Here is an 11,539-nt window from a genome sequence, read left to right on the forward strand (position 1 = left end):
GACAGAAGACGGAGAAGAAATGAAATTACTGCAGGCAAAAGAAAGACGGAGGACAACTGCTGTTTCCCTCCATCCTTCCCGTCATTAATATTTTTCCCTCAGGAGGCAGCAGAACAGGAAACCGGCTCACGATGTTTGATCGCTGCTTCGTCGTACAAGCTTCGAGGTTAAGAGTTCGACACACGGCAGCCGCATAATGTGTCGAGGCCCTCGGAGATCCTGGAGCTGTGTCTGTGATTGGTGTTCTCGTGTGTGCGATAACCGCAGACGGCATAATAACCATGAACGTAACCACGGTGACGTCCTTATCGGCTTTTGAAGCGTCAGTGTTAGCAGGATTAAACGTGGTGTGCATCTGCACCGCCGCAGGTCACACTGGACGTCAGAAGCACTTCAGTGAACTTGTTTCAGATTTGAGCCTCTGATAGCTGCGCCGTGTAGCTTGGTATGGATCCTGCAGGAAATCGAGCCGGTGCTATTTTAAGCGATGTGGAGCAGAGCTTCTGGGATGCTCCTAAAATAAGCTGCATTGTGTTTGTTGGAACAGCAAGCAGGAGCTTATTAGCTCTGACGATGACATCGGAGCCTGAACGCGACACCGCTGTGTTCCCGGCTTTGCTGATTTGTTAAGGCGGACGTGTCCACATTTGGAAGAGTGCTAAATTATCAGCTGGTGCTAACAAACAGCATGTAGCGTGCTGGTCACACTGGTCCCTGATAATCAGTGTGGTGGGGTTTGTAGCTTACACGCTGGTTCCTCCAGCCATGCCATGGTCTGCTGTTCCAGGCAAAATACAATTACTGTCCTCTTAAGTCCAACACAGTCAGTTTGCACCAAGCAGTCCACCTGCTCCCCTCATTTCGTTTCCGTGGTACTGCAGAGGATTTGATGGCTGAAATGACTCGTCCCGCTTCGTTTCTCACCCAGTCTTTAAAACTCACAGACACACTTCCTGTAAGAGAAGCAGTTTGAACGTGTTCATGACGACTAACAGCTCATTTTGCTAAAACGTGCTTCTTACACTAACTCGTCTGTTTTGTCTTTTGGTTGCTGCTCCGCCCCCCCTCCCCCTCATCAGTTACTAAGAGACGCAAAGCCCACCTGAAGAGGCTGGACCGCCGCTGGACCCTCGGCGGTATAGTTAACCGCCAGCAGAGCAGAGGTGAACATGAAAACACACAAACACACACAGAGACAGACACACAGAGACACACACACAGAGACACACACACAGAGACACACACACACGCACAGACAGACACACACAAACAGAGACACACACACAGGACTTTTACATTTTGCAGTTTTTGTCATCAGATGCATGTTTCTCTGGTGACCCCATCTGATCTTGTGTGTCCCTGTATGTCCCTGTGTGACCCTGTGTGACCCTGTGTGTCCCTGTGTGACCCTGTGTCTCCCTGTGTGTCTCTGTGTGTCCCTGTGTCTCCCTGTGTGTCTCTGTGTGTCCCTGTGTCTCCCTGTGTGTCTCTGTGTGTCCCTGTGTGTCCCTGTGTCTCCCTGTGTGTCCCTGTGTGACCCTGTGTGTCTCTGTGTGTCCCTGTGTCTCCCTGTGTGTCTCTGTGTGTCCCTGTGTCTCCCTGTGTGTCCCTGTGTGTCCCTGTGTGTCCCTGTGTGTCTCTGTGTGACCCTGTGTGTGTCCCTGTGTGTCCCTGTGTCTCCCTGTGTGTCTCTGTGTGACCCTGTGTGTCCCTGTGTGTCTCTGTGTGTCCCTGTGTGTCTCTGTGTGTCCCTGTGTGTCTCTGTGTGACCCTGTGTGTCCCTGTGTGACCCTGTGTGTCCCTGTGTGTCTCTGTGTGTCTCTGTGTCTCCCTGTGTGTCCCTGTGTGTCTCTGTGTCTCCCTGTGTCTCCCTGTGTGTCCCTGTGTGACCCTGTGTGTCCCTGTGTGTCTCTGTGTCTCCCTGTGTGTCTCTGTGTCTCCCTGTGTGTCCCTGTGTGACCCTGTGTGTCCCTGTGTGTCTCTGTGTCTCCCTGTGTGTCTCTGTGTGTCTCTGTGTGACCCTGTGTGTGTCCCTGTGTGACCCTGTGTGTCCCTGTGTGTCTCTGTGTGTCTCTGTGTCTCCCTGTGTGTCCCTGTGTGTCTCTGTGTCTCCCTGTGTGTCCCTGTGTGACCCTGTGTGTCCCTGTGTCTCCCTGTGTGTCTCTGTGTGACCCTGTGTGTCCCTGTGTGTCTCTGTGTGACCCTGTGTGTCCCTGTGTGTCTCTGTGTGTCCCTGTGTCTCCCTGTGTGTCTCTGTGTGACCCTGTGTGTCCCTGTGTGACCCTGTGTGTCTCTGTGTGACCCTGTGTGTCCCTGTGTGACTCTGTGTGACCCTGTGTGACCCTGTGTCTCCCTGTGTGTCTCTGTGTGACCCTGTGTGTCCCTGTGTGACTCTGTGTGACCCTGTGTGACCCTGTGTCTCCCTGTGTGTCTCTGTGTCTCCCTGTGTGTCCCTGTGTGACCCTGTGTGTCCCTGTGTGTCTCTGTGTCTCCCTGTGTGTCTCTGTGTGTCTCTGTGTCTCCCTGTGTGTCCCTGTGTGACCCTGTGTGTCCCTGTGTGTCCCTGTGTCTCCCTGTGTGTCTCTGTGTGTCTCTGTGTGACCCTGTGTGACCCTGTGTGACCCTGTGTGTGTCCCTGTGTGACCCTGTGTGTCTCTGTGTGTCTCTGTGTCTCCCTGTGTGTCCCTGTGTGTCTCTGTGTCTCCCTGTGTGTCCCTGTGTGACCCTGTGTGTCTCTGTGTGTCCCTGTGTCTCCCTGTGTGTCTCTGTGTGACCCTGTGTGTCCCTGTGTGTCTCTGTGTGACCCTGTGTGTCTCTGTGTCTCCCTGTGTGTCCCTGTGTGTCTCTGTGTCTCCCTGTGTGTCCCTGTGTGTCCCTGTGTGACCCTGTGTGTCTCTGTGTGTCCCTGTGTCTCCCTGTGTGTCTCTGTGTGACCCTGTGTGTCCCTGTGTGTCCCTGTGTGACCCTGTGTGTCCCTGTGTGACCCTGTGTGACCCTGTGTCTCCCTGTGTGTCTCTGTGTGACCCTGTGTGACCCTGTGTGTCCCTGTGTGTCTCTGTAGGGGCGATTGTGGCTCAAGAGTTGGGAGTTCGCCTTGTAATCGGAAGGTTGCCGGTTTGAGCCCCAGCTTGGACAGTGTTGGTCGTTGTGTCCTTGGGCAAGACACTTCACCCGTTGCCTGGTGGTGGTCAGAGGGCCCGGTGGCGCCAGTGTCCGGCAGCCTCGCCTCTGTCAGTGCGCCCCAGGGTGGCTGTGGCTACAATGTAGCTGCCATCACCAGTGTGTGAATGTGTGTGTGAATGGGTGAATGACTGGGTGTGTAAAGCGCTTTGGGGTCCTTAGGGACTAGTAAAGCTATACAAATACAGGCCATTTACCATTTCTGTGTGGCCACAAAGATCTGTGCAACAGTTCAGGGTAAATGAGATGTTAGAGGTTAATAATTTGGAGACTGTTTAAGATAAAATGATTCTTTGATGTGTGGTCCTGTCTCAGCAGCATTAAGTGGGAGCTGTTGTGTTCTTCTTTATTTCCTGGATGTGGATGTTTGTGTTAAACGTGGCCAAAGTGAACGATTAAGTCAAGTAGGGCGCTCGGTGTTTGTAATCCCTGTGAGTTAGAAGCTCAGGCTGTTCTAACACGAGTCCTTTTGTCAGGCTCGGTCTGCTGCTCGATACACTAATACAGTGTTTTTAATCACACAGCTGTAGCTGCAGCTCTCCTTTCACGTAATCTGCATCGGTGAACAACTAACACAAAAACAACAAGTGGCCCAGTATCTGCAGCATATTGGGTGGCCATGAGTCAGCTCTGACAGTAAAATCTCAAATCTTGCTCCCTCAGACGTGGAACGCTCCCCGGCTCTCGCTGAGAAGCAAAATAATTGGACCGCATTAAACAGATTTAGATAATGAAGCGCTCGGCACCCGCAGCACGAGCGCCGCGACCTCGACGGCCGCCGAGCCCCGTCATGTAAATGGTTGCGTAACAGTGTTGTTGCTTCATTAGCTTTGAAAGGCTGTTTATGACTTTCACATTTCAGTTTTAATTTTTGGATACTTGTGGTTTTGTCGAGTCATTTTTGCGTAAATGCTGAAACGTGAGAGAAACAAACAAGCGTCTCTTTGCTGAGGAGCGAGCCGGCGCTTTCTAATCCAGACTGTCGGTTTGTCGCCTTGTAGCTGTGCCGTGTTTACGGAAGCTCGTCCCGAGCCCAGAAAACAAGGGAAAACCTCTAAGAACCATCTTTGTTTCTCTTTACATTCCCCGACTGAAGCGCTGCGTCCACTCAGTCCTGGACCAGCAGGCAGCAGAGCACTGATTAATGGTTAATCCGACCCGGCTGATCTACAGAGTGGGCTCCTGATGGAAGTGTTGAAGTTGACCTAAAGCGGGCTGTAAATGAGAGCAGTATGATGGAGATGGAGTTGTACGTCACGGCCACGTTAGAGAAAGGTGGAGGTGGTCAACACGTACAAGTACCTCGGGCTGTGGGTGGACAACAACCTGGACTGGTCATGCAACACAGAGCACCTGTATAAAAAAGCCCAAAGCCGACTGTACTTCCTCAGGAGGCTGAGGTCTCTTAACATCTGCAGGAAGCTGCTGAGGATGTTTTACCAGTCGGTGGTTGCTGGAGTACTTTTCTATGCTGTGGTGTGCTGGGGGAGCAGCACAGCAAAGAAGGACTCATCCAGGCTGGAGAAACTGATCAGGAAGGCTAGCTCTGTGGTCGGCATGAAGCTGGACACTCTGGTGACAGTGGCATTGCTGGACATTATGAACAATGCTGGGCATCCTCTGCACACGGCCATAACTCCTCTCTGGAGGGGAGAGGGAGGGGAGACAGGAGGACAGAGGAGGGGGGAACAACTAAGCTGTAGTGCCTCTTCACCTCACTGTGCAATACTTTTTGTTAATATCCAACAGTGCAATAGACTTCAATACTTGAAACGTGCAGTTCCCTTGTATTCTTGTTCCTATTTATTCTATTTATCCCTTTCGTATATTTTATTTACACATGTCTCTGTATTTATATATATGTGTATATATAATATTCTGCTCACGTTCTGTAACTTGCTGTGCTCTTGGAAACAGAGGAACCCACCTGAGGGATTAATAAAGTTTTATCTTATCTTATCTGAAATGTGGTTGAGAAGCAGGGGGGCATTACTCATTCACATCTCCCACTCAGCTGGTTATGAATTCAGAGTGGGGACCTCTTTGTCACCAGCCGTAGTGGCTAATGTAGAAATATTAAAGGTTTACCGCTTCGTTCATGGAATGTGACCATACGGGTCGGCCATGTCCGCGGGAATGTCGCCTGACTACAGCTGCGTCTCCCAGAACGACCCAACGATCCAATGGAAAGTGTGAAAGTGGGGCAGCGGCCCAATCTGTAGCCTGCTTTTAATCACACAGACCTCTGCAGCGTGGATGAGTCACTCGACTAGCTGTCGCCACCAGAGAACCAAGCTGCTCTCTAATTCCTGCTGTTTAAGACACCTTAGCTTTTTAGCTTTTATTGCTCGGTGGTGTCGTTCCAATTTTGTGATGTTGGTACACACCGTGCCTCCATTAAAACGTTTCTGGGTGGTGAAAGTAAAATGTGAAAGTCCCAGACACACAGTGAGGCTGCTGGTGCGACGCTGGTTAGAAAGTTGTTGCTTGAACTGTGGAGGATAGTGTGCGAGCAGGGCATGTTGGAGCTCTACTGCTGTGAAACGCTGCGTTTACCTTCAGGGGCGGGCTTTCCCAACCACCATCAGGCGCATTAGTGTGGACGTAGCCTCCGTTCAGCTGTTAATCAAGGGCCCTGATGGAAGCAGCTTTTGTGGTGTTTGTCAGCGACTGTGAAGATCTGTGTTATCAGTGAATCCCGAGCTTTCAGGTGTTTACAGGGCATTAGCATTGCTAATTTGACATGACGGGGCGACCTGTGGTCAACACAGTTGACCCCGTAAACCCCGTCTGTCACCCTACATGAACTGGAGTAACCACAAAAACATCAGAGCGATGGGAACAGCAGGTTTTATATGAGAGGCACACGACCTGTTCCCAGCATACGGCCCAAAAATATGAGAATTGAATCAACATTGATCTGCTACAAAGATGTTTTTGATCTGTCCTGCAACATATTTAGTAACGGAGGCAGAGAACGAGCCTGCTGAGGTTTACTGGCTGAAAAAGTCGTCCCGATGACGTGAGGTCACAGACGAGTTTCACGGCAGCGAGTGCTCCTGGCTGCAAACAGGCTAAAGACTCCTGGACCGGTCGCCTTTTTTCCACCATCAGAAACAGTCTCAGCATTAAAGCTGGAGCAGTGCTCACTGTAGTCATGTCAGACTTCAGCTCTCGTGGCTTTTTCGTCCACCGCCGCTCTCGACTGCGGCCCAACGTCCTAGGCGCTTTATGCTGCCTGGCAACCAGATGGTTTGGGTCTGCTACCAGGAGCTGCAGAAAGCTGAGTGAAGCAGAGAAAAGTGTGGAAAACTTGGGTTATTCCACCGAATGGAGCCCCCACCCCCCCGTCCCCGGCTGCTAATGCGTTCCTGAGCTAGAGCTCCATGCAGACGCTTCAGATGTAGTTTGATTTAGCAAAGGACAAAAACAAAGACTGATCACAGGAGATTTATGTTCTCTCAGGATACAATTTGCTAATGGGAGAACAGTCGCTCTCACACCCTGCTGACACAGCTTCACTGGAGACCTTGACTCAAATTCAATTACAGCACATCTCCTCACGTTGATTCATCCTGACACAAAGCCAGGTCAGGGTGTCTCGACCTGTCGGTGGTGGTGGATCAGCTGCTGACGGCAGGGGTGGGGCGTCCCTGAGGTTTATCACCGCGCTGTTGTTTGCAGCACTGATTTACAGTCCCGCCCACTCGGCTCGCGGCTCTGTGACGCCAGCAATGCGTGAATTCGGAGACGGACGCACGTGTACAGCTCACGAAAAAACAAACACAGATGAGATTAATTGAATCTTTCATCTTTTCTTCCAGATGAAAGAATTAGAGACAACAAACTGATGCACACGCTCGGCTCGAGACGACCATAACAACATTTATCAGATGCCTCAGATCTGACTCTTGTAGATGGACAGAGAATAACAAGTGCTCACCTCCACACCCAGTGTGTTTTTGAGTGCAGGTTCTGGGTCAGTAATTCCACTCTGCTGCACATTAGTGGACCAAAGACGTGAGCTTTAAAGGGAGCGCTCGTGCTGGGTGAAACAGGAAAGGCTGTGACGTAGGTTTACTTAGGTTTATCCTAACAGGGTTTTAATTGTAGTAAAATACTGTAATTCTGTAATTATTAGGAAACCGTGATCTGCGTTACAACAGCTGCCATTTGTATTCATGCATCAGACGTGCAGCAGCCTCGTGACCACCATCAGCACCAGCTGCTGCTTCTGGATCTTCTCTCTTTGAGAGCTGCGTGGTAATGATTCTGAATCTGGGTTCATGTAGCCTGAGCGAGGCCTAAAGGTTCCGCCTGTAGAGGGCGCCGTTTGCTATTTATGTGCAGGTCAAAGACGAGAGGTTCGTGTTTCTGTTGGTGTGCAAATGGCGTCTAAAGTGGGTCACACTGACCGTTTTCTCCCTCTGAGATGGTGTAATCTACAGCAGTGTGAGACTTTTCAATGATCTTGTTTCCTCTCTCCTTTACCCCCGCAGAGGAGAAATATGTGACGATCCAGCCGTACACCAGCCAAGGAAAAGACGAGGTGAGCTTTGAGAAAGGGGTCACCGTGGAGGTCATCCAAAAGAACCTGGAGGGCTGGTGGTACATCAGGTGGGTAAACGGTGCACGCCGAACCCGCACATTTCACCGCGAGGCTGTTGCTCGTCGTTGTCTCGGCGATCAGAGCAGCAATTTCCTGGAGCTCTCATTTGCATAACGGCGCCGAGAAGAAAGCGTTAACATATGGTGGCGTCAGGGCCGCCTGCGTGTTTGCACGTGTGTGTCGTTTACTCAGCCGGTGTGTATTTCCTCACAGTTGTTCAGTTCCTCGAGTCCCCGGGCGCTCCGCTGCACAGCTGATTACTATCACATGACGCCTTGTGGAGCCTCACATACCAACGCGTACACAAACATGGATCCAGAGCTCCTGTTTGAGGCGCGTACGCGAGCTGCCGTGTGTGCACTTGTCATGTACACTGACTGCTTTCCTAACAGCTTGTTCGCTCTTTGGCACTCCCTGCAGTGCACACAGAGTCATTTCTGAGCACCGTGTCCAACAGAAAATAATCCTGCAGATGCATGTCTGAGTCACGCTGCTCTCAGTGGGCCCTTCTTTAAACAGCAAAGTCCATGCATGAAGCTTTTTTAGTTACGGGGACTCCTTGTGGTCGCAGTTGGGAGTCGTGAAACGGAAAACAGGGAACAGTCGCGTCTCTTCTGTGCCGGGGAAATGACTCGGAGTTTCATTTGGAGCATTACTTATTGTTTCACTAAGCACTCTGAAATTACTCGTTTAGCATAACAATGTCTGCTTAAATGTGGGGAAGCAGCATCTCTTTGCATCTATTATGCATTCTGTTTACTTGCCTTTGGCTACTCACATCACCAGAATTAAAATTGTGCCTTTATTGCAACACACAGGATCTGACTCGGTGTGATTTCGTGCATTTTTAAACACTCGAAATTGTGGAATTTTTCAGTTATTTATTAACTGTACGTATAGCTCATAGTGGCATCATGCACTAAGTTAGGATGGTACTCGAGTGCATTAAAGCTCTGCTGCGATTCAGTCATTACTCAAATCACACGTTTTTTTCTGAGTGTATTAAAATGCGCTAAATGAAGCTCCCATGCTGAGCTCATTACACTACTGTTACTACACAGCTGCAGTAGGAAACAGTAGCACACACACACACATGTATGTACCAAGGTGTACTGAATGCTGGCTCATTGTTGGGAGCAGAGCAGTGATGGAGAGGGAAGACCTGGATGTCAGCTGGAGTTTTAAAAAATGGCTTCAGCGAGAGATTCAATCAGTGTTAAAAAATAACATCATGATCTAAAGTCTAAATGAATTCAATTAATTTCAGTTTTATTTACACAGCGCCAAATCACAACAGCAGTCACCTCAAGCTGCTTTATATTGTAAGGTAGACCCTACAATAATACATACAGAGAAGAACCCAACAATCATATGAGCAGCACTTTGGCGACAGTGGGAAGGAAGAACTCCCTTTTAACAGGAAGAAACCTCTGGCAGAACCAGGCTCAGGGAGGGGCGGGGCCATCTGCTGTGATTGGTTGGGGTGAGAGAAGGAAGACAGGATAAAGACATGCTGTGGAATTCACTCCCGAATGCAGGCTCAAAGTGCTTTATGTTGGAAAATTGCAATATTAAATAAAGAGAGCGCTCCCTCCACCTGTGAGCAAGAACCTGGCAATAGCAGGAAGAAAGAACTCCCTTTTAGCAGGAAGAGAACCAGGATCAGGGAGGGTCAGGGGAAACTAATAAGAGTGAAACCTGAGATTTTGCAGTGGGACAGCAGGTCACTCCTGGCACAGTCTACTTCCTGCTCTGTGCTGTATGGAAAGGGCAGCTTTACCTGATCCTGAGTTCAATCATAATAATGAAGGGAACATAAACTCGATGTCATATTAAACGTTCTGTCTTTGTGTGTTTGGGCTGCAGGTATTTAGGGAAAGAGGGCTGGGCCCCGGCCTCCTACTTGAAGAAGATTAAAGAGGATTTCTCCCCACGGAAGAAGACGCTGACGGGCCCCGTGGAGATCATCGGAAACATCATGGAGATCAGCAACCTGCTGCAAAAGAAGTCTGTTAGCGAGAAGGACATCCAGACAGACGGAGAGGGCGGAACCACGCCGGAACGCCACTTCTCCAAGAGCGAGATCAGCCTGCCGATGCCCTCCGAAATCAACGCCGCGACAGGCCGCAGGCTGAGCGCGGGCCGGGACACCAACAGCCCGTGTCTCGGAATAGCGGCGAGCGCCGCCCTGAATGAGAATAAAGCGAGAGGCGAGCCGGGCTCCCCGGCTGTTGCAAGAGTGGCACCGCACAGAGTGGAAATCGGTGAGAGAACGTGTTGTGTGTAAAGGTTAAAGTTCAGCCTAAAGCTTGAATGCAACATTAAGACGTGCCCCTTTCCATTTGTGCAGGATTCGGCGCCGTAGGTAAGCTACACGGCTGCTGCATCTAACCGCGCTCTGTCACACTAACCTTTGATGTGATAACATGCTCGGTGTGTGTTTCGGCCTCGGTTTCACTCACAAACTAAGAACCTGTGGTCAGTTTGTGGTTACTAAGACATCGCTCGGCTCCACCCATCCATCCTTTGGGACGAGCCCATTTTTTAACAAGCCGATGCTCCACACATGGCGTCCAAAGCCAGGACAAAATTAGTCTTTCAAATCTTACTTTTGCTTGTCTTTAAATATGTTGTCCTTTCCAGTGTGACATAATTCATCTTAGAACTAAATGTTTGGTGTTTGTTTGTTACAGCGAGTGTCAACCTTTTACTTTGGTCGTTTTTCTGAATTATTCTTAATAAAATCTTATTATTTTTAATCAGGGTCTCCTAATCTGCGGCAAAAACCTCCCCCCAGAAGAGACGCCAACTTGGTAAGACTCCAGTTTGGCTTCTGCTTACTGACAAACCCAGAGCGCCTTTCCTGCGTGCTCACTGATGTTGCCATGCTTCTGCTGAAGTACACGTGATCACAGTCGAGACTCTTCTTGTGTTTAAGAAGACAGCTGCAAAATCTTTCAGTGCAAGGATAAATACCAATAAATAATATAAAAAGAGAAAAAAATCTAATTGGCTCTCAGACTACTGCAGGAGTTGCATAGCAACCATTGAGGCACATTTACACATTTTCAGCATGTCTGCGATTGTCCCGGTATCGCACGTGCACACCTTACATTTACCCTCATATTTATATATCATGATTGCATGCAGTCATAAATCACATCTTATGTTTTATGTGTGTCAGATACAGGATGGCTCAACGTGAGCGGCTCACTTCTCTCTCTCTTTGCTGTACAGGGCTTCCAGTTACCCAAGCCACCAGAGCCCCCTGCTGTGGAAGCAGAGTATTACACTATAGCAGATTTCCAGTCCTCGATCTCTGATGGCATCAGTTTCCGTGGAGGACAAAAGGCTGATGTAAGAGGCCAGATCTACAGTGCTGTCGCTCAGATGAGACGGGGCCTGTTGAATACGTATGCATACTGAGTGCTCCCCCGATAGGCAGGAAAGCTGAGGCACAAAGGAGACGACCTTGGATACTGTGTGTGAAAGTGATGACGTAGACAGAATTCACTGTGCAGGATTCAGGATGAGGGTGGAGATAATGACAGAGATTCCTTCAGGGTTTTTTTATTAAGTTATACTGAGGTGATTCTTTTAACGACTGCAGTAACAGATGCATCATTGATCTTATTACAGTATTACTCAGTCTTTAATCACTAGTATGTAGCAAACACATATATATATATATATATATATATATATATATATATATATATATATATATATATATATATATATATAAGTGAG

The 11,539-nt window shown here is 49.3% G+C and overlaps 1 protein-coding gene across 6 annotated transcripts in view; it reads left to right on the plus strand.

Annotated features, from left to right (window-relative positions):
- Nucleotides 1-11,539, plus strand: part of sh3pxd2aa (SH3 and PX domains 2Aa) — a 101,297-nt gene that overhangs the window by 80,755 nt on the left and 9,003 nt on the right. For 4 of the 6 annotated variants that reach the window (XM_080880445.1, XM_080880447.1, XM_080880450.1 and 1 more), the window contains 6 exons: nt 1,080-1,163; nt 7,680-7,797; nt 9,656-10,053; nt 10,140-10,154; nt 10,553-10,602; nt 11,027-11,146. In XM_080880445.1, the coding sequence (XP_080736571.1) occupies nt 1,080-1,163; nt 7,680-7,797; nt 9,656-10,053; nt 10,140-10,154; nt 10,553-10,602; nt 11,027-11,146 (785 nt within the window). The remainder of the gene's footprint in view (nt 1-1,079; nt 1,164-7,679; nt 7,798-9,655; nt 10,054-10,139; nt 10,155-10,552; nt 10,603-11,026; nt 11,147-11,539) is intronic. The other 2 variants (XM_080880446.1, XM_080880448.1) reach the window with 1 other exon arrangement.

Source organism: Rhamphochromis sp. 'chilingali' (assembly GCF_963969265.1).
Source record: "Rhamphochromis sp. 'chilingali' genome assembly, chromosome: 4".
Lineage (NCBI taxonomy): Eukaryota > Metazoa > Chordata > Actinopteri > Cichliformes > Cichlidae > Rhamphochromis > Rhamphochromis sp. 'chilingali'.